At 40.5% G+C, this 23,993-nt stretch overlaps 2 protein-coding genes across 13 annotated transcripts in view; one reads left to right on the forward strand and one right to left on the reverse strand.

Annotated features, from left to right (window-relative positions):
* smarcad1b (SNF2 related chromatin remodeling ATPase with DExD box 1b) overlaps window positions 1-8,804 on the reverse strand; it is a 34,599-nt gene extending 25,795 nt beyond the window's left edge. The window contains exons 1-5 of one of the 5 annotated variants that reach the window (XR_015500472.1): window positions 8,350-8,781; window positions 4,247-4,376; window positions 737-905; window positions 587-635; window positions 328-416 (exon numbers count right to left, since the gene is read on the reverse strand). Coding sequence is in view for 4 of the 5 variants with exons in the window: in XM_087269589.1 (XP_087125715.1) it covers window positions 328-416; window positions 587-635; window positions 737-905; window positions 4,247-4,376; window positions 8,310-8,364 (492 nt within the window). In the remaining variant the exon portion in view is untranslated. 5 annotated transcript variants of the gene reach the window in all.
* A 4,008-nt stretch (window positions 8,805-12,812) lies between these two features.
* Window positions 12,813-23,993, forward strand: part of kcnn2 (potassium calcium-activated channel subfamily N member 2) — an 86,646-nt gene continuing 75,465 nt past the window's right edge. For all 8 annotated transcript variants that reach the window (XM_087270418.1, XM_087270414.1, XM_087270412.1 and 5 more), the window contains exon 1: window positions 12,813-13,660. In XM_087270418.1, the coding sequence (XP_087126544.1) occupies window positions 12,878-13,660 (783 nt within the window). In that variant the 5' untranslated portion in view covers window positions 12,813-12,877. The remainder of the gene's footprint in view (window positions 13,661-23,993) is intronic.

Raw genomic sequence — 23,993 nt, forward strand, 5'->3', positions numbered from 1 at the left:
CACACACACACACACACACACACACACACACACACACACACACACACACACACACACACACACACACACACACACACACACACACACACACACTCCCCAATGACAAATGACAAACAGACTAATAAATCATCTAGAAAGGGGATTATGTGTAACCTGGCAGTTGATATCCCAGGTAGAAAGACACACTGCTGGTGTCCTTGATCGGGACACTCTTTTCAATTTAGCCTCAGTGGATTTGCAGCACCATAAAATGCATTGCTGTCAGTATTGAGGGGGGATCAGAGAGAGAACGTCCCACGATAATCCAATGTTCGTGTCTGAACTCACCGCAGAAACCCGTCCACCCTTTCTGCTGTCGCTCTCCTGGGAAGAGCCGCACATCTGCTGTCGCCTCCTTTGCTGGACCGAATCAGCAGCTGAAAAGGAGAGCATGTCAACATGGCTCAGCAACACGCGAATCAATGCGGCGAATGCATCTTCACCTCAGACTCAGCTGGATTCAGCAATACTGAAGCCATCCAAGCGATCAATGAGCTTTTATCATGGGAGCTGTTCAGATTGATGGAGTGAATCTGCTCATCTGTACCTGCCATCCCGGATGTCTTCAGGGGCGAGGGGTGTGCACTGTCGGTCACCTAAAACGTCAATGAGATGATTATTGCCATGCAGCTAAAAATCAAGGCTGGAGTGCATTCAAAATTGTCATGCTGTGGGTCTAGGAAGTGGTGGTTTTTACCGTCTCTGAGGCCTTCTGGTGTGCTGGTAGAGCTTGCTGTGAGGTAGATCTTGTCATTCTGCTGTGCGTCGGCCTTCGTTTAGTCTTCACCACAATCTCTTCCTCTTCGTCAGACACTGAGTACTCATCCGCAGATGATGCTGCTTTTCTCTTCCTAGGCCTAAGTTTCCTTAATATCAGAGTATATAAAGGATATTGTTGAACAGTTTTGTTAAATGAACTGAAGTTTCAGCATTGACATTTACATGGACACCAAAATCTGACGTTAATATGATTAAGACAATACTCTGATTAAGAGTCTACCATGTAAACAGTGATTTTTGATTAATTATATCTAATTAAGGTCATAATTAAACTAAACAGAAATCAGAGTAAGACATGTGGAGTATGCTGATTTTAGTTGCATAATTGAAGTGCAGTACAGACATGTAAACACCTCAGTCAAACTATTACCGTTGTGACAATCTATACACGGGTAATTCTTTGGGCACTTTTGTGTCCTTTGATTATAAATCCATAAATATATTTAATTTTGTTCCTCTTTTTTTGTCAAACTAACAATAAAACCCACTTTAACATTTTTTTACTAGCTTTCTATTATATATTTTCATATTATTCAACCTCCTTTTAGTTGTCAAAATCACTGTTTTCACCTTGTTGCACGCCCAGACTTTTAACTTCAGCAATAAAAGTAACATTTAAAAATATTATTTATCTAATATCTATTAATGTATCTTAATTAAACACTAATGAAATAACTTAAATATTTCATAGTTATTAATGTGAGATTATTATCAATATTATTTTTTATACAAAATATAGCTGTCGCACAGTATCAGTGTCATTTTCACCACAACACTATAATGTCGCTTTAAAAAGTTTGTGTGAAAGATTATTTAGGTGGTTTCTATGAAAATGAATAGTGCCATCTGAGAACATGATCAAGATGGAAGGAATTAAAAATTTTTATCAACAACACAGCTTTATATTGCTTGATAAAAAAATACATTTATTCTACGTCATTACCAAACATGTATACCTTCAAAGATGTTTTTAAAAACCAAACAAAATTAAGGTAAAAAAGAGTCTTTTGTATAATTGAAAGGCTAGTATCAATTCAAAGCTAATCGGTGAAGCTATTTTTCATTTCTTTACAATAAACTGTTGAAATGTCATTTCCACCACTGTCATTTCCACCACCACACACATTTTGAAAAAATATTTAAAGAGTTCTCATCACACATTAAAGGTGTATTCACAATGCACAAGTTCATGCTCTATTTAATATAAAATTCAGTTTCAAGAGTTCCCACTTAGATATGCTTGGCACTTATAGCAGGTTTGGTATGCTGTCCCGGGAGAGAACCCTGAGCTCGGAGATATTTGAGCCCAGGGCTCCCGCCCGGTCTAGAAGCATATCAGGAGAACCGAGATCAGGTAGGTCTCGATCGCTTCCCCTTAAGAAGGGGAGAAAAAGGAGGAGATGGGGTGGAAGGGGGGATTCTTCCAAAACGAAGATAGTGCAATAAGGAGAAAGTGATCCATTTATATTAAGCTAGGATCATTCTGATTGGATTATTACTGATTACGGATGAGTGGCCAGCGGTGCACAATCATATCACGTGCTCCTCTCGAAATTAATTTATGAAACTTCACTTATTTATTTTCTAATAAGCTCTTAACCAAATTTATATTAAATTTTAGAGTGTGACAGGTGGACAATTCAGCATACAACTAATTTATTTCATTGACAAACGTATAATTATTGTATATATTGTGGAAAGATTGGGTAGACTAGATACAAAAATGATCTTAGACTATGTTTGACTGCCATCATTTATTTCATTTTGAAATAAGCCGTATATTGAGATGTGGTGGAAATGACATTTGTTCAGTTCACGATGGAAAAAATGTTTCTCCTTCTTATCTGAGTTTGTCCTCTTACAGATCGTAAAACTAGACAAATTGTTTAAACTTATGAGGCTGTGTTACGTTAACTTTAAACAAGTTTTTTTTACTCAACTTCACAAGGCTAAAAGTGCCTGTAGCTGAAGAATGGCCCACACACATATGTATTCGGCACCATTCACAGCACCTACAGAGTCAGTGAAGGACCACAGACACACATTGTGAAATGCTGAGGTTGTTTTCCCCATATGGCATGCGGTATCAAATTCCCTTAAAACAACACTCTTTCAGCAGTTCATACTCACATCCAATATCTTGTTTGTCATGGGAGCATGGATGAAATGCTCCTGAATGAAAGGGAAAGTGCCAAACTCCAGTTAAAGTCAACAAATTAAAAATGAAACACCCGAAATTACATGAAACCTTGAAGGAAATGTGGATAGCGTGGTGACACAGTGATGTTAATCCAATTATGTGTTACAACATCTAAAACAGGATCATGAAAGAAACATCCAAAAAGCAAACACCTTAATCATATTATTGTCTTATTCAGATTAAGCCAAATAATTTGATTGCGGATGTCCATGTAAACGTAACCAGTGTCAGAAGTTTGATTGCATACAGTAAGTCCAAAATCTGCTCAAATGATACAGCTCTTTAACTATACATATCATTTATGCTGACTTTTTTAAAACACATTTTTGCTATAGTACAGGGAGTTGATATAATAAAGTTTTTAAGCCTGCAAATAATTAATGAAAATAACAATAATTGGTCATTAAAATAGCCAAAATTATTAATTTGTCGGATAGTCTTAGAGATTTCATTTTACAGAACAAAAAATAAATGCAATGTAAGTTGAGAACATAATCAATAAATTTACAAAACCTTTTTTTATATACAAAACATACATATTTAATATATAATGCAAAAAAAAAAATACACTAAATATATACAAAATTATTTATTCACTCATTTTCTCTTCAGCTTAGTCCCAGCTTAGGCCAATTTAGTTTATTCAATTTACCTATAATGCATGTGTTTGAACCGGAGCTCCCGGAGGAAACCCACGCAAACACTGGGAGAACATGCAAACTCCATACAGAAATGCCAACTAGCCCAGCCAGAACTCAAACCAGCAACCTTCTTGTTGTTAGGCGACAGGGCTAACCACTGAGCCACCGTGTCGCCTATTTGTACAAATTATAAATGTATATTTCAATATTAATATACAGCAATTTTAAATACCAAATAATATGACCAAATGTGGCTTTTACTTCAGAATGTGCAGATAAATACAACATAGAGAAATCTGCATGATGAATCACTGAAATATTTGATTTAAATGTAAATTGCAAATGCTATACAGTATTTATATATGCAATGATTTAAATGTCTTTCACAGGTTTCCTCTAAACATTATTTGTTTTTTTTAAACCATATATTAGACAGCATTGGACATAAATTAAAATGTTTATACTTTGGCATTTTTACATTGTATCCCTGGAAAAATAAAAACAATTTTAGAGTGTGTGTGAAGGCCTCATGTCATTTATTTTTATGCCTCTACCTCAAGCACAAATTCTGAAGTTGATTACTGACCTGACAGGCATCATGGAGCTGCCTGAAATCTCACTATCAGAGTCAGAGTCCGAGTCAGAAATGGCGGTGGACAGAGATGATCCCGATGGACGTTTGGTTTCCGGCGTCTCTGGAATGACACTGTCTGACTCTGTAAATAAATCACAACACAAGCTCTTGAGATGTTAACAGAGTGCTGCAGTCATGATGCCAAAACCTGCTAGATTAATTTGCCAGCGGCTCCCGTTATGAGTTTTAACATTTAATGTATGTCTGTGGTAAACTGAACTTGCATACTTGGATGATTCGTTCTACAATCAAAACACATTTTCTAAATTAATTTGAAGTTAATTCTAAATAACTTCACAACAGCTTCAAACTTCATATTTTCAATATAGTATTTTCAGTGGTGTAAAGTAACAAATTACAAACACTCAAACTACAGTAATTTAGTAGTCTTTCTCAGGAATTGTAATATACCAAGTAGTTTTAAAAAAGTCTACTTTTACTCTCTCTTGAGTACATTTTTTGTGCAGTATTGGTACTTTTACTCCACTACTTTCCTTCAACCTGCAGTCACTACTTTGTTTTTTTGTCCATGGGGATTATAAAAAATCAGTCCTGTGATTCCTGTCCAATCAAATCACACATAGAAAGTAAATCACATCATAATGAACTACCTCAAGACATGGGCGATTTATTATTGCAGCAAACTGTTTGGAAGCATTAAAAGTGTCTAATAAGATGTCCAAAATCTTTACACGCATTGACCCAGAGAGAGTTTAGATGATAGTTTAAGTAATGGTTTGTCACTGATAAAAAGATGACAGATGTTTACTGTATGATGACCGAAATGGCTTTAAACACCCAGCAGGCACAAGATGTCAACATGACGTCTGTTTTACGTTGTACCCCATCGTTGTGGGGACATTGAATTTTGTTTGGAAATGGAAATCAGGTTGAAATTAGAACCCAACGTTAGGCTGATGTCAATGTCTAACATCCAACCTAAAATCAATCAAATATCAACATCTAATGATGATGTTACAGCTTGACATTAAGTGGACGTTTCCAATATGACATCCATCAGACATTGCATTTTGGTTGCCATATCCAACAAATAAATGTCAGTATTTGACGTCAATATGAAGTTGGTTTAAGATGTTGGCTTGATGTTGGATTTTGTTCACTTTCTAACAACCTAAAATCAACCAAATATCAACATCATTTGACATCGTTATTGAACTTTAAAATAACGTTGTCCTTATGCTGGCTAGACATTGAATTTTGTTCACCTGACATCACAACCTAAATCTAACCTAATGTTAACGTCCTATGACGTGTGCCTGCCGAGCAATAACTAAATGCACTACAGAATGTTACGTTTAAACAAATCCACAAATTACATGTAAATCATCAGCTTTTTACAGTGTAACACTCATTACTTACTAATCTTGAGTGCTTTTAAAAGAGCTACTTTTTACTCATACTTTGAGTAATATTTACAACACATACTTTTACTCTACTTGCAGTACATTTTAGGCAAATTATGGTACTTTTACTTCAATATGATTTGTCAGTACTTTTTTCACCACTGAGTACTGTAGTCACGACTACTTCAATAGACAGTAAGTGAAGACCAAGATCAGAGAGTGCTGAGACCAAAACAAGCTGAAGACTTTGAGGGCTTCAGACTAAGACAAGTTCAAGAACAAAGTGGGTTAGAATTACAAAAAGACCAAAACTATGAGATGTTGACAACAAAAATCTATATTTTTTAAATGTTTGCATAAAATCAATATCACTTTTTCCTGTGCAACCATGCTCATATTCGTGAAAGCGGCTCATTCTTCTTTTCTTCTTTTCATTTTGTTGGCATTTCTATTAATTTAGGTGAATGACTATAGACTATAGAAAACATTATTCTAATGATATTAACTAATGCATTATATATTTTTATACTTTATAACAAACCTATTCTAATGAAAACATAAGAATTCCAATTATAACATAATGGAGTTTAATGCTAAATACACTAGTCTGGCTGCACCTGCCTTTGTCTTGATTTGCTTATTGAGGACTTCTGAATTGTGGTCTATCCATTGAGTAATCGTTTGCTCATTTTGTATTTAATTTTTTTAAAATACTGGATTCATTTACAACAGTTAATTGAAACATTTCATTTCTTTCTTTTTTTTTTTTTTTTGAAGCGTAACAATAAAACTAACAAATGAAAAGTTGTTAAATGATGTTAAAAAATTACAATGTAATAAAGGCATTAACCCTCAAAATTCTCACTCTATTCTCAGATGAAATGGCAGGCCGAATCATAGGTTAAAATGGGCCAGCTTTGGCCGGCGGGCCCTAGTTTGGGCATCTCTGTACAACAGTAGCAAATGCAATAGATTTAATTTACATTGCAGAGCAAAATGCTCAGTTGTCGTTATGCTATGTTTAACACAGATGTTATTTTACTTAGAAATTGAATTGCCAGCTGTTGTTGTTTTTTTGTGCACAAACGTGTTCTTGGGGTGCACAAAAGTCCCGCTGAATGTTCTTTTCCGGACTTTGAATGCTTCAGGACTTTTGCTGTCTATGAATAAGGGAGATCTCTGAATTCATCTAAAATATGTGAGTAATTAATTACAGAATGTTCATTTTTGGGTGAACTAACCCTTTAATACACTCTGTTGCACTTTCTTTAGTAGATTTCCCAGTAGCGCTGCACAATATTGGAAAAATCTAGCACTGAGATTTTTTTATTTTGAGATATGAATACAATTTCACCAGATAACTTGAATATCTTTAGTATTTGGAAATAATTTCTAATGTTAGATGGATTGGAATGAGTCTGCAGTGGGAGTACATCTCCATAAAATCTAATAAACAATCTATAAACTTTTTGGGACCCCCCGACACAATTTCATTGTGGTCTGTGCTACAGTATTTGCAGTGCATTTCTGTATTTGCACATGTTGTGAGTATTTTCATGGGTAACAATCTATAAATATAATCAACTGGAAGCTGCAAATAAATTAAAGTGTTTTATCATTTCCAGAGTCTAACAGTATTCAAGTACAGTAACTGAATGATAAAAACAATTCAATTAAATTTATTGCTGTTAAAGTTACTTATGGTACAATTTCTTATGTCTGAATGCTTTTAAGGTCATTATACAATCACAGGCATCAAAACACATGCAAACTCAACACTGCGTATGCTCGTGACGAGAGTATTGCGAATGATCACATTGATTACGATATCGATACCAAAATGATATTTTGTGCAGCCCTATTTCCCAGTAAATAAATAAAAAATAAAAAAAACATTTTTTAAACATCTCCAATTGGCTCTGAGAGGATGTAAATCTAAAAATGCATTTATGATTCATAATTCATTTGCATTTAGCATTTATTGCATTTATTTAGTGACCATTTTGCTGTAAGGCTATAACTGAGCCACCGCATCGTCTTTTTAGTTTAAATTTAACATGTATATTATTAATATACAGCATATGTACTATACCAAATACTAATAACAAATGTGAACTTTAGTTCAGAATGCTCAAATAACAACATAAAGAAATCTACAAGATGAATGACTGAACTTTTACATTTAAATGTAAATTGTAGATCATAAAATTTGTCCAAAACTGAAATATTGACAGTGAACTCTAAACAGCAGAAAACCTACAGTGATGACAACAAATGTTAAATGTTATAGAGTATATATGCAATGAATTGATAAATGCCCTTTTATTGATTTCATAAGTAATATTTTCCTTTTTTAAACATTTATTTGACAGCATTTTACAGTTAACATTTTGACATTTCAAATTGGTTCTGAAAGAATGTAAATCTATAAATGCATTTATGCAAATAAATTCTAGTTAACGATGACGTTTTGTAATATTGGCATAATTCATTTGCATTTAGCATTTATTACATGTGTTTATCATACATTTGTCATGTTGGGAAGCACAGTTTAATTAATACTGTTTTATTTATTAACCAATTCTCGAATGACCAATGTGTACATTTTAACATCACAATTTTAAAGCAGTACATTTGTGGTAACGTTATACCGAAAGAGCAGTTGAAACTGTCAAACTCATCACATCCTACCCGGGGGCTCCTCATGATCTGAGGATGATGCTGGTCCTTTCTTTCTCCTCATTGTTCACTTTACGCGTTAGAAAAACAGCTCAATCCACTTTCACGCATAATGTCACGCATCTCAATCGATACACTGAGCCACATCTGACGCGTCGCTGCCCGAATCCACCATCTACAACCCGCTTTCAGCTGATTTGGGGACCATAAAAGCAGCTGACTATAACAAAGAGTTCACCGGCGAGCTAATAAATGATCGCTTTGTCAATAATCAGCCTCTAGTCGGTTTCGGCCGCCGCTAATGAACAGATAAACCTGGCTAGCTCCGGCCATTAGTCTGCGTGACGTGTGTCTGAGATATTTCACCGCTTTTGTTGTTTGTACGGTATTTAATGAATGAAGACAGTTCTGATCAAACGCTAACCGGTTGTAACATCTGTAACTACGGTGGCCGTGAAGGCACGCATGTGTAGTAGAGAAGTACAGGGAAGTGAACTCGAGAAAAGGAAAGGTTTTCCCTCATAAAAGGATAATAAGAAATGCGCGATTATTTAGAAACAAAGGATACCGTCAATTAAACAGTGAAGTTGCAAGTATTTTATTTAGATTCTATAGTTAAAAAAACATTTTAGTTATACCCCCCTTTTTTTGTAGTGATAATAATAATAATAATAATAATAATAATAATAATAATAATAATAATAATAATAATAATAATTATAATGATAATGATAAATAATAATAAGCATTATTATTATTATAACTATTAATATAAAACAATAATTGTTGTTATTATTCCTATATGTATATATTAAATAATATATTATAGTTTGAAATTAGGTAATACTTAGTTATTGAAATATAAAAAAGCACATATTATCATTAATTACTAACATAAAATTACAAATATAAAGATAAATAAAAACCATGTTTAATTTTTAATAAAAATGACCAATTATGCAGTTAATAGTTGATAATGTAGCCTACATTGCGTTGCATACGTTACATTTTATGTTTAATTATTGTATGATTTATGACTATGTATTGTAGTAAGATAAATTGTATAATGATATAACAATAATATAACTGCATAATAATAATAAATCAAAGATAGTTAACTCCAAATTTGAAATGTTTTAAATATAAATGAGTAAATCAAACATGAGGCACAGCTGATGATAGACAAAAAAACAACATCTGCAGCAAGATACAGTACACCCATCACACATCTCCGAGTGTCTAGCACGAAACCGAGCTGCCTTGTTTTCAAGTATCTGTCTAGTTTTCCAACACATGGCGCGCGCATCCAGTCATCTTTCTTTCATTCAAACTCTCTGATAGTCCTCTAGTAATGAGCTGCTCGGTGATTGACTGACAGACTGACGGCAGCTTGATCTCGCTTCATAACGATGCAAGTTGGCAAGAAGCGAGACAACAATAACAAAGGATTTTTCAGATGCTGCTGACGCTGCGAGGTGACGTGCTGTGACTGCGGTAACACTGCAGCGACTTCCACACGTGCTGGGCTTAATGAAGATTAAGACAATAAACACACACTTGTATTGACATCGAGATGAATATTGTTATGATTTAGGCGTGCCAGCGATTGTGTGAGTGTTACGCAATATGCACTGGAAAGGAAGGCAGTGTTTAATCATTAAGGATTATACGTGTGGTTGTTCAGTGGACTTGTTTTCTGTCATTTCTGTTGTTGTAATGATTTTTATTGTTTGTTTTTTTGTTTTTAAGAGTACAATAAATCCAGGCTTTAAATGTAGTCAGGTGCACGTGGATTGTGACTGTAGTGGCGAGTTTGATTCGTCTTAGAGAATCGGAGCTTTGGAATCGGTTCACTAAAACAATTCATTCTGATTCGTGTAGTATAGGCTATTTTCTCCAGATAATAAAATTTTACATTTATTAATGTACATTTTTCAAAATTCCCCCAATACTACTGGTGTTTGAAGAAGAATCTGTGATATATATAATTGAAGTCAGAATTATTAGCCCTCCTGTTTATATTTTCCCCAATATCCTTTTAATGGAGAGATTTTTTTTTACATTTCTGAACATAATTGTTTTAAAAACTCTAATTTCTAATAACAGATTTATTTTATCTTTGCCATGATGACAGTAAATAAAATTTTATCTTTGCCATGATGACAGTAAATAAAATTTTACTGGATATTTTTCACGACACTTCTATACAGCTTAGTGATATTTAAAGGCTTAACTAGGTTAATTAGGTTAACTAGGCAGGTTGGGGTAATTAGGCAAGTTATTGTATAATGATGGTTTGTTCTGTAGACTATTGAAAAAAAAATAGCTTAAAGGGGCTTATAATTTTGACCCTAAAATGGTTTATAATACATTTAAAACTGCTTTTATTCTAGCCTAAATAAAATAAATAAGACTTTCTCTAGAAGAAAAAATATTATCAGACATACTGTGAAAATGTCCTTGCCCTGTTAAACATCATTTGGGAAATATTGATAAAAGAAAAAAAAAAATCAAAGGGGGGCTAATAATTCTGACTTCAACTGTATTTGAAGACATTCAGAGTGATAAAAAGTCAAAATCAAGATATTTATATTCATCATTAGAGGATTTTGGTTTCATATTTTGAGAACTTCAACTCCCCTGCTACTTAATTTTCTTTATCATTTATTCATTCATTCGTTCATCATTCATTTTCTTTTTGGCTTAGTCCCTTTACCCCATCTGGGGTCACCACAGCAGAATGAACGGGCAATTTATCAAGCATATTTTACGCAGCGGATGCCCTTCCAACTGCAACCCATCACTGGGAAACACCCAACACACTCATTAACATACACTGGACAATTTAGCTTACCCAGTTCACCTGTACCGAACATACAAACTCCACACTGAAATGGCAACTGACCCAGCTGGGGCACGAACCAGCGACCTTCTTTCTGTGAGGCGATTGTGCTACACACTGCCCCTTTATCATTTATTTTATTTGTTAATTTGTGTTATTTTATTTGTTTATATATGTTGTATTATTATTATTAATGGGGATGGAAAGATTGTGAATGTAGCAACAATGATAGTTATCTCAGTCTTTTGTGTAATAAAAAAAGGTTTAATGCCTTTCTGTCGTTGTTCAAGCATTGTTGATAAAAGGTAACATATGCAGGTAACATCACTGTCTTTTGTGTTATACGAGAAAGATACTTTTTAGTTGATACTTTTATTAAATTTTGTTAATAACGAAGAGGCTCATGACGGAGTGTTGACAGATATAAATTGGACCTTTATCAATCCGTTCTGAACAATAAATAAATAAATAAAGCAATAATTGAATTGCAAATTATTTGATTTTATTAAATTACAAAAAGTGGATTATTAAATACTGTTTTATATTTAGCTGTAGATGCCATACGTAAATTGTGAATTTGTTTAATTGCCTCCCCCCAAAAAAATCTGTTAATCAATATTTGTTTAATTCACACATGCATACACACAATAATATAATTAATATAATAATATAATTAATGAATAATATAATAATAAAACAATGTATATAATTGTATAAAAATATAACATTAAATTAATTTTGCTAGTATTATTTGATCCGTATACAGAAGTATCATTATTATTATTTTATTCTTATTTATGGCCATCAGAAACCATTATTTTCAATTAAAATAAAGTTTTGTTTTCTTAGTTTTTTTTATTGCACCTGTTATATTTTATTCTTAGTATAATAATATATTACTTTAATTTATTTTAATCAATTTAATTGTATGGTGCAATTTAATTGTGGCTCTGTGGTTAGCACTGTCACCTCACAGCAAGAAGGTCGCCGGTTCGAGTCACGGCTGGGTCAGGAGGCATTTCTGTGTGGAGTTCAAAGTGCTCTGGTTTCCTTACAGTCCAAAGATCTTGTATAGGTGAATTGGATCAACTAAATTTGCCATAACGTATGAATATGTGAATAGGAGGGTGTATGAGTGTTTCCCGGCACAGAGGGTTGATGGTTGTAGCTGATGGTAATTGGTGGTTCATTTCAATGTGACCACCGATAGATCAATAAATAAAACAAAGGAAAATGAGTGAAAAATGTAAGTTTTGAATATCAAAGAAACAATGTCTGGAAAATGTAACGTTGATGAGTTTTATTTATTGCTGATTTGTTTACATTTTTAATACTCTTATAAACATAAAAATCTACTTTTAATTCTAGACATTTTATGTGGATTGTAACACAAACAAACGTAAAGAAACCATAAATATTATCTAAATGAAATCCATTAATCTCTCAGCCCAAAGGAAAAGCCAGAGAGCAGCGAGTTGTGGATGTGAATGCCCGCACATTTGAACTGCATGTTGCCACCTTCCCCGCCTGACGTCAGGCCAGTTGTTTTGGGTCGCCGACCAATCGGAAGCTCGCTCGCACTTCTACAGGAGCCGACGTGGGTCCATCCTCGCGCCAGCTTCTATCCTCCGTTACTCATCACAACGCCCCCTCGGTAGGGTGCAAGCACGGGGCTCCGCTTTAAGCAGCAGCTCTGACATGGAAACCCCATTGCAGTTGCAGAACAATTTCTATCCAGAGCAGCAGCAGCAGCAGCACTGTAAGTACCAGCACTACTGCGGGCGGGAGGAAGAGCGCTCCATCAGGCACTGCACCTGCAACAACTCCTCCACCTGCGAGGATGCCAGAAAAAGCCAGCCTTTGCACGGGACGCCGCTGGGAACTTTAAGGACACCGTCCGTCTCATCTTCAACAAGGCAAGGCGCTCAGTACAGCGAGTTCACGCCCTCTAGTCATGGTAGTTCATCCAGACATCATCATCACCACCATCATCATCCTCATCGCGACCACAACCGGCAGCAGATTCGGGGCAGTCCGGCCAGCAGCCACAGAGAGAGTAACTCTTACACCCAAATAGCCATGAGCAGCTGCAGATACAACGGCGGCGTGATGCGGCCGCTCAGCAACTTGAGCTCGTCCCGCAGGAACCTGCACGAGTTTGATTCGGAGTCCCAGCCACTGCAGCCCGTCTCTGCGGCGGACGCGTCCGACACACTCGCCTCCAAGCCGGAGAACAACTCCAGCACCCTCATGCCTTACGCCACGGGGGACGGAGGAGGAGGAGGTGGAGGCGGTGGATGTAGCCACAGCGGCAGCAAATCGGGCAAGAAGAAGAACCAGAACATCGGGCAGAAGCTCGGGCACCGGAGGGCCCTGTTCGAGAAGAGGAAGCGGCTCAGCGACTACGCGCTCATCTTTGGGATGTTTGGGATCGTGGTGATGGTCATTGAAACTGAACTCTCTTGGGGAGCCTACGGAAAGGTGTGTAACTTAATAGTCGCCAAATCCTGCAGGTTCCCCCATGTAGGTCAGAATTCATTAAGGGAGAGAGGGAGTGGGAGAGAGAGAGAGAGAAACAGAGAGAGAGAGAGAGAGAGACAACTACAAGTTTGGAAAGTGTGCGGAGCGGATGAGGGAATGGAGAATCGTGGCAAGGTCACGTTTTCTGGACGGTCACTTTTGACGGATAGTTTTTTCACATTGTCTTTTATTATTAACATTATTATTCAAGTTAGTAAATAATTCTAGAAGTAAAATAATGGACAGGTGAAAAAACAAATAATTGGAGACCTTTATAAGAAATTGATGTTGGAACAGTTATTTCACATGTAAAATAGTTTAAATAACAAAGAAAAGTTATTAAAACTGCTCTCATATTTCTTTTATAATATAAAACACTTCTTTTCATAATAGTTTTGATAAATAGAAAATGACTAGAAACAGTATTGTACTTTAATTAATATTAAGTAAATACATTTACATACAAACTAATCCAAAAACCAATAAAAAAAGTGTGTTATACTGAAATAGAAAATATTCTATAACTATTTTATAATCAAATAATTTTAGAATTAAATTGGTTTGTATTGTATAGCTTTTTATATTAGATTTAGTTTTACATAAAATACTTCCAGTAACAAAGTGATATGAATATTAATGGTAGAAGTATGTGAAATAAGAAACATGCTTCTTTCACCATAGTGTTTTCTTACGTAATAATTTAAAAAGAGATTGAAAAAATTAAAGGATAGGTAAGTGGAAAGTGGCTAAATACATAATTTTATTTTTACCCAATTATATCGATGATGAAAGCTTTAACATTAGAAACATGTTTATTTTCACATTTTATTTTGCGTTGCTTAAATACTGTTCTACCATATCAGAATTTTAAAAAAGTTGTTTTTGTACATTATATATTTTTAAATTCTAATTAAATTCATGTCCATTTGTAATAGTTTTCACATTATAAACTTTTTTTTTCACAATAGATTTAATTACACAAATTAGTTTGAATAATAAAATATAAAACTGTTATGCTGTATACAAATGGCAAATGGCCAAAACATTTTTCTCTCTAATTAAAATTCATGTGTCTTTCATGAATAATTTATATCAATGCAAAAAAAAATGACAGAACTGCTTGTGATTGCTAAAGGAAATGCTGGACTGCTACAAACATTAAAACATCCTTTTTGTAAATGTTAACATATACTTGCAAAAAGTGGAAACGCTTTAAAAGTTATTTAATTATAGCATATCATCCCTTTTTTAGTCATGTTTATTGTTATTATTGTTGGGAAAATAAATAAGAATTGTGCTATTTACCTATAATGGCATTTGAATGCTCATAAAATACTGTAACTGCAGTACCATAAAAGTCCCAAGAAGAAATGCATTACTGCAAGTCAATTTGCCACAGAGCTGCCAAATGATGACATTCATATATTTTCACTATATCTATAGTTGATATAAGCACTAAACAGCTACTGCTACATTATAACCACATCATACAATCCACATCTGTGAGCACAGAATGAGTTTAATAGCAGAGCAGCAAGTGTCTCGTCTGTAAGAGAAACCCCAGGAAAATCAATGATCGTGTGTCTTTGAAACAACAGTGTTGTTGTTGCTGTTAAATTCAACTAAACAATATGCTGTAATTTTTGAACATTGAGACTGAAAAGAACGTTCGAGGTTACAGAAGTAACCCTTCGTTCCCCGAGGAGGGGAACGGAAGTGCCATGAATGGGAGGATTCGGATCAGAAGCCGCTTATCTGGAGAGTATTGAACGGGCCAATGAATGAAATTAATTGGCAGCGTAAGCTTGCGCAGGTGTGCGACATCTGCAATTATCTCAGCATATAAGCACACCTGAGCCAGCAGACGCCATCCTTTTAAGCTGAAGAGACTTTCAAACAGCTAAGGGACAGTCATTATGGCGACGGAATATGGCACTTCCGTTCCCCTCCTCGGGGAACGAAGGGTTACTTCTGTAACCTCGAACGTTCCCCTTCGGTTGGGGAACTTCAGTGCCATGAATGGGAGAATATGGAAAGCGCCATAATGACTGCACCTTACCAACACCCCCGATGAGGAGATAGTCAAGCAAGCGTGACGCACCCACATCATGGGGGGCGCGGTCCTCCAACGTGTCCCTGGCCCTAATTTATCCTACTTCAACAGAAGTTTTACGGATTTAGATATATTTTTTGGGAAGTCGTGAGCATCTAGATAATTCTAGGAAATACGACAGTACGTTGGGAAGCGTGCAATCCCGATAGGGAGGACGCTGCGGAGGCCATCCGTTACCCAAGGGGGGGATAGATGGCAGAATTTACCTATGGACTAGCCCTAAAAAGGGGGAGTACGCATAGCAAAGAGTGGTTAGCGGAGAGGGAAGACACGGGTCCGCCCGGGGGGGGGACTTAACCGTGGCGGAATAAGCATATGGGATCGCCTAGTGGGGATCACGCATAGCAGGCACCTATACCCAAAACGCGGGCTGACCAGCGGGCAGACCTACAACGTAGTGGGCCAGCAAGTGACTCCTCCGCTGAGTCAGTGCTGGGGGCCACGGAGGAATCTGTAGGGCTCACCTGACGGGGAACTTTACTGACAGATAAAAAAGGCGCACGTACCTCCGTGTTAGGGAGAATGGCGCAGCAAGCGTGTTTCAACACCCTACCGAGTTGTCTCCTCAATCACCAAAGGGTTACCTAATACCCTTGAGGAAACCGGCTCCACTCGCAGATTGTAAAACCTTGCAAATGTGTTGGGTGTCGCCCAGCCCGCAGCTCTACAGATGTCTGTTAGAGAGGCGCCTCGTGCACGCGCCCAAGAGGATGCAACGCTCCGAGTGGAGTGTGCACGTACTCCCGGGGGACACGGCTGACCTCGACTCGAATAAGCGAGTGAAATGGCATCCACAATCCAGTGGGATAATCTTTGTTTCGATACGGCACTTCCCTGCTGCCGACCGCCATAACAGACAAAGAGCTGCTCAGATGATCTAAAATTCTGAGTACGGTCCACATAAATGCGCAGAGCGCGAACTGGACAAAGTAAAGAAAGGGCTGGGTCTGCCTCCTCCGGGGGCAGCGCTTGCAGGTTCACTACCTGATCTCTAAAGGGGGTGGTAGGAACCTTGGGCACATAACCGGGGCGGGGTCTCAGGATAACGTGACAGTAATCCGGCCCGAATTCCAGGCACGAGTCACTGACCGAAAATGCCTCCAGGTCCCCGACCCTCTTGATGGAGGCCAACGCAACCAGCAGAGCTGTCTTCAGGGACAGAAATCTTAGAGATACTGATTCGAGTGGCTCAAAGGGATCGGATCGCAGACTCGTGAGAACGAGGGCGAGATCCCAAGAGGGCATGAGAGGGGGGCGAGATGGATTAATTCGCCTAGCACCCCTAAGGAACTGGATGACCAGGTTATGCTTTCCCACGGTGCCGCCAGCTACCGCGCTATGATAAGCGGAGATGGCGGCCACGTAAACCTTGAGAGTGGAGGGCGACAGCCTGCTGTCCAACTTCTCTTGAAGGAAAGAGAGCACAACACTAATCTGGCAATTTCGGGGGTCTTCTCTGCGAGAGACGCACCATTCAGTGAATAGACTCCACTTCAGGGCGTAGGCGCGCCTCGTGGAGGGGGCTCTAGCCTGAGTGATGGTATTAACCACCGCAGTCGGTAGGTTACCTAAGTCTTCCTCGCGTCTAGGGACCACACGTGGAGGTTCCAAAGATCGGGGCGAGGGTGCCAGATGGTGCCCTGTCCCTGAGAGAGTAGGTCCTCTCTCAAAGGGATCCGCCAGGGGAGGGCCGTCGCGAGGAGTGAGAGCTCTGATATCCAGGTCCGGTTGGGCCAAAGGGGCGCAACTAGCAGAACCTGTTCCTCGTCCTCCCTGACCTTGCACAGAAACTGCGCGAGCAGGCTCACTGGGGGAAACGCATATTTGCGCATGCCCCGAGGCCAGCTGTGGGCCAGTGCATCCGTGCCGAGAGAGCCCTCGGTCAGGGAAAAAAACAACTGGCAGTGAGCGTTCTCGGGGGAAGCAAACAGATCGATCTGGGCCTCCCCGAATCGCGCCCATATCAGCTGAACAGACTCGGGGTGGAGTCTCCATTCTCCAGGGCGTAACAGCTGTCGTGAGAGCGCATCGGCTGCACGATTGAGCGTGCCTGGGACGTGAATGGCGCGCAGCGATTTCAGCCGCGGGTGACTCCAGAGGAGCAGACGGCGGGCGAGCTGAGACATGCGGCGAGAGCGCATACCCCCCATGCGGTTGATATACGCCGCCGCCGCCGTACTGTCCGTCCTGACCAGCACGTGTTGCCGCTCCAGCACCGGTAAAAAGCGGTGGAGAGCGAGGAACACTGCCAACAGCTCTAGGCGATTGATATGCCAATGCAGCTGGGCACCCTTCCAGAGGCCCGCAGCCGCATGCCCGCGACACACGGCCCCCCAACCCGTGTTGGAAGCGTCTGTTGAAACAACAACATGGCTGGACGCCTGTCCTAGAGGCACACCGGCCTGTAGGAACGAGGGGTCGTTCCAAGGGCTGAGGGCGCGGCGACACAGCGCAGTAACCGAGACCCGGTGTGTGCCCGCGTGCCATGCGCGTCTGGGGACCCGATCGTGAAGCCAGTGCTGAAGTGGTCTCATATGGAGCAACCCGAGCGGCGTGACGGCGGCTGCGGATGCCATATGCCCCAGGAGCCTCTGAAAGAACTTCAGTGGGACCACTAGTTTGCTGTCGAGCTCCCTCAGACAGTTCAGCAACAGGCGAGCGCGTTCCTCGGAGAGGTGCGCTACCATGGTGATCGAGTCCAGCTCCATCCCGAGAAAAGAAATCCTCTGCACGGGGGCGAGTTTGCTCTTTTCTCGGTTGACCTGAAGCCCCAGTAGGCGGAGATGCCGAAGCACCTCGTCCCTGTGCATAATCAATTGCTCCCGCGAGTGGGCTAAAATCAGCCAGTCGTCGAGATAACCGAGTATGCGAATGCCCGCGAGCCGAAGGGGCGCTAGGGCACCCTCCGCGAGTTTGGTGAAGACCCGCGGAGACAGAGAGAGCCCGAAGGGGAGGACCTTGTACTGCCACGCTCGACCCTCGAACGCAAACCGCAGAAATTGGCGGTGGCGTGGAAGAATGGAGACATGGAAATACGCGTCCTTCAGGTCTATGGCTGCAAACCAATCCCGAGGACGAACGCATTGGAGAATGCGCCTCTGCGTGAGCATTCTGAACGGCAGCTTGTGCAGACAGCGGTTCAAAACGCGCAGATCTAGGATTGGCCGTGACCCACCGCTCTTTTTGGGTACGATGAAGTATGGGCTGTAAAACCCACTCTCCATCTCGGCTGGAGGAACCGGCTCGATTGCACCCTTCGCCAGGAGGGCAGCAATCTCCTCTCGCAAGACAGGGGCGGACAGGGGGTTGACCCTGGAGAAATACACGCCCGTAAACTTGGGGGGCCGTTTCGCGAACTGAATCGCGTAACCGAGTCTGATTGTGCGTATGAGCCACCGCGAGGGGCTGGCCCGCGCTAACCAGGCAGGCAGAGCCCTCGCTAATGGAGCCATCGCTACAATCACTGACGTACCAGCGGTGGGGCAGCGCGGAGTGGGTGTGCTGATCCGGGAAGCACGAGGGTCCCGCGGAAAAGCTGGAGGAGAGCGATTCGCTCTGGCTCCGCACCCTGACTCCGGAGAGGGGGCTGGAGGGCTGAGGGAAGGGAGACCGTCCCCCCAGCGCTCGTGAGCCACTGGCGAAGCACGTAGAGTCTGCGAGCCGGAAGGCAGCGCGTCCCGGACTGGCAGAACTCGTGCAGTCACATCCGGGGAAGGGAAAAAGTGCTCTTTTACTGATGTTTTGGTGGCACTGAAAAGTACCGTTGTTATCGGGGCCCCGCCCTCCAGCGGGGAAAGAGCAAGTTTCCTCTTCTCCGGATGGCCTGTCTCAGGGACGCTTCGCGGTCCGTTTACCGGACTTAACGGCGCCCTGGGCAGGAGGGGCTGCCTGCTTTCGAGGTGAACGCCGCGCCCGCTTGGCCGGAGGCGCAGGCGGGGGCGGGGCAGCACTCGTTGGCGGGCGCCCTCGGCGAGGAACAGCGGAGGTGGATGGCTCGGCGGGCGGAGCGGGCTTACGGCCACGCCGATAGATGACATTGCCCATCGCATCCGACTGCTCTTTCACCGCCTTGAATTCCTGGGTGAATTCACCGACGGTGTCGCCGAACAGGCCAGCCTGGGATATGGGCGAGTCAAGAAAGCGAACTTTGTCAACGTCGCGCATATCGGCCAGGTTTAGCCAGAGGTGGCGTTCCTGAACCACAAGTGTGGACATCGTCCTCCCCAGCGCACACGCGGCGGACTTAGTAGTCCGAAGAGCATAGTCGGTCGCGGTGCGCAGCTCATGTAATAAGCATGGGTTGGACCCGCCCTCATGCAGCTCGGCCAGCGCCTGCGCTTGGTAGCGCTGGTAGGTGGCCATCGCGTGCAAAGCAGAAGCAGCCTGGCCCGCAGCCTTATAAGCTCTGGCTCCGAGGGAGGCAGACAACCTACAGGCTTTGGACGGGAGGCGGGGCAAACCCCGCCACGTAGAGGCGCCGCGCGGACAAAGATTGACCGCGATAGCGCGCTCCACTGACGGGATCGCCTCATACCCCCTGGCAGCTCCGCCGTCAAGGGCGGTGAGGGCGGAGGCACTCGCAGCACGGGCAGAGAAAGGTGCCCTCCAGGACTGCGTGAGCCTACTGTGCACTTCCGGGAAGAAGGGGACGAGAGGCTTCGAAGGCTTCGCCTTCTGGTCCTCTACGTAGCACCCATCTAGTCGGTCCGGCCGCGGAGCTGGGGGATAAACCATCTCCAACCCCACGGCCGAAGCAGCCCGGGAAAGCACGGCTAACATGTCCGCTTCAGGATCCGATTTGACAGCGCTCACCTGCCCGGAGGGGGCGAGCGGGTCCGGATCTTCGTCGGACAGTGAAAGCCCACCCTCCGATGCCGCGGAGGACATCTGATCTCCGGTGTCAGCGAGTGTGAGAGCTACCATCTGGTTAGACGGATCACTCTCACCACCCGAAGCTTGGATGGAGCGCCGTGAGGAGCGAGAGGTCCGCGAGCCCGTGGGCGGCGGATTAGCTCCCGCTGAAACCCTCAGATCTGCCCGAGCGCCCGCTGCTTTTTTAGAACAGGAGGCAACTGGGGTGGCTCGCTCTCTTGCGAAAGTTAGCCGCGATCTTAGCTGTGCAACGGTCATGGCATCGCAATGACGACATGAACCGCCCGCGAGCACCGCATTAACATGCTGGACCCCCAAACATGCAATGCAGTGATCGTGTCCATCATCCGGAGACAGGAAACCCCCGCATCCAGAAACGCACAGTCGGAGCGCCATCCTGAAAAGGACGTGCTGCACGACTGTGTTGCTCTTTTAGGAAAGTTGCAACTATACGCACCGCTCTGGAGGACCGGACCCAAAGAACCGCAGGCAAGGGAGTAACCCAGCTCGACCGTCTGCCACCGCGAAGACCCACTCTGGACCGGGAGACACACTCGTTCGCTCTGAAGTGCTGATCAGCAAGAGGAACCCTCATCGACTCACTCAGAAAGGATCTGAAGCGAAAAGGATGGCGTCTGCTGGCTCAGGTGTGCTTATATGCTGAGATAATTGCAGATGTCGCACACCTGCGCAAGCTTACGCTGCCAATTAATTTCATTCATTGGCCCGTTCAATACTCTCCAGATAAGCGGCTTCTGATCCGAATCCTCCCATTCATGGCACTGAAGTTCCCCAACCGAAGGGGAACTGAAAATATGCTGACACATAGTAAAACTGCATCACAGATTTCATTTAAAGAGACAGTTCACCCAAATAAGAACATTTGCTGTTAATTTAGCCACTCTCAGGCGTATACAATGGTGGATTTTTTTTAAATGAAACTGGGGTCCTTGCTGTCATATAATGAAGGTCAACGTCTACACTGAAAAAAAATCATTGCATTTACAATTATTTTTAAGGTGAGTGGTTGGAAACAATTTATATGGGCTGAATTTAAACAAACACATTCAATTTAATAATTCATCCACTCATTTTTTTTTGGCTTAGTCCCTTTATTAATCTGGGGTCGCCACAGCGGAATGAACCGCCAACTTATCCAGCATATGTTTTACACAGGAAGGATGCCCTTCCAGCTGCAGCCCATCACTAGGAAATACATTTAATAATGTTCAACTTACCTTGTTTAAATTCAGCCTATATAAATTGTTTGCAACTAATTAACTTAAAAAAAAAAGTTGTAAATGTAACAATTGTTTTTTTTTCAGTGTAAAGGCACATTGAGAGTCAACAAAACATAAACAATGCAAAATGAATTTCTGTGATACACTGAGACCTAATAAAAGAATTGATCATCTGTGCAAGAAACTAAACGTCTTCAACATTCACAGCTTCTGCAAGGCGAGTGCTTTTTTCATTAAAACTCAATGTATCATTGGGAATCAAGGGAATTCATTTTGTTTTATGTTTTTGACTCTCAAAGTTTTTGTGAATATTTGCTTGAACAATGCAAATCACTAAAGTTCTAGCTAAAATCTTCTTCATTATTCAACTGAAGAAAAGTCAGCAAAATCATGCACTGTAAAAATAAAATAAAAGTAAGAATTGTGTCGTTTCAGCTCATTTTCAATATTTAGTTTGAACAAGCAGCAAAGGTATTTGTTTGAGCCTGGATTTCCATGCACTTTAAAAAATGCTGGGTTCCACACAATCAACTTGTATTTTGTCAACATAAAGGAATTAAGTTAACTTACGAGTTTAGTAATTAGTTATTTGTAGTAAGTTACAAATTTAAGTGAATTGAACATAAAACAATTAACTTGTTCCAAAAAAAAAAAAAACTTAAGAATTGTAAAAAAAACTGAAGAATTGTGTTGTTTCAGCTCATGTTACTTCAGTAGTTTGAACAAACAGCACTTTTTTTTTTTTGAGTGTGGATGAGTGAATAAACAGCTAATTTTAACTTAGTTGAACTATCTATTTATATTGTGCAATGGTCATATGCAAATGATTAAAGGGAAAGCTCACCCAAAAATCATAGTTACATCATCAATTATTTATTTACAATTAGTTTTTACGTATTGTGACGCAGTTCCTAGAGAAATGGAACATTAAATGAGAAAACAGTGGGCGTGGCTTGTTTCTTTCTACTGAGCTGAATGAGTAATCAATTCATTCAGAAAAATCTGGAAAAAAGGGTTAGGGAGAGACACCTCTTGCTCACCTTTACTCTTTGTTGTCAAAGCTGACAGCTGGAGGGCATAATCTGACAACTGAACAGAGAAAAACAGGAAGTGCATTTTTAGATTTCAATTAAAAATTAGAAGGGAAAACTATTTTTTTCTTAATGACATGCACAGATGAATTGTTCACCACAATACTAGTAATGTGAACTAACAAAATGATACCATTAGTTTTGATTTCTTGGGCACTTTAAAGTCACTTTTCCTCTTTTGCTAAAAACACAAGAAGATATTTTGAAAAATGCTGGTTGCTGTAACCCAATCAACTTCCATAGTAGAGGAAAAATTACTATGGAAGTCAATGGGTGGCAGCTATCAGCATTTTTCACAATATCTTCACTTTTATTCTTTCCAGTTTCTTTCCAGTAGTTCAATAGTTTTTTAAACAAGTGAAGGATGAGTAAATGATAACAGAATTGGGTGAACTATCCCTCAGACTCAAACTATCTCTCAGAATGATTAAAAGTACCTTTGAAGTCAGAATTATTAGCCCCCCTGTTTATTTTTTCCCCAATTTCTGTTTAACGGAGAAGAGATTTATTCAACACATTTCTAAACATAATAGTTTTAATAACACATTTCTAATAACTGATTTATTTTAATTTTTGCCATGATGACGGTAAATAATATTTGACTAGATATTTTTCAAGACACTTCTATACAGCTTAATGCGACATTTAAAGGCTTAACTAGGTAATTAAGTTAACTAAGCAGGTTACGGAATTTAGGCAAGTTATTGTATAACGATGGTTTGTTCTGTAGACTATCGAAACAAAATAAAGCTTAAAGGGGCTAATATTTTGACCTTAAAATGTTTAAAAAAAAAATAAAAACTGCTTTTATTTTAGCCGGAATAAAACAAATAAGACTTTCTCCAGAATAAAAAATATTATCAGACATGCTGTGAAAATTTCCTTTCTCTGTTAAACATCATTTGGGAAATATTTGAAAAAGGAAAAAAAATTCAAGGGGGGGCTAATAATTTTGACTTCACCTGTACATTGTAAGT

The sequence above is a fragment of the Danio rerio genome, chromosome 10, assembly GCF_052040795.2.
Source record: "Danio rerio strain M-AB ecotype USA chromosome 10, GRCz13ab, whole genome shotgun sequence".
Taxonomy (NCBI): Eukaryota; Metazoa; Chordata; class Actinopteri; order Cypriniformes; family Danionidae; genus Danio; species Danio rerio.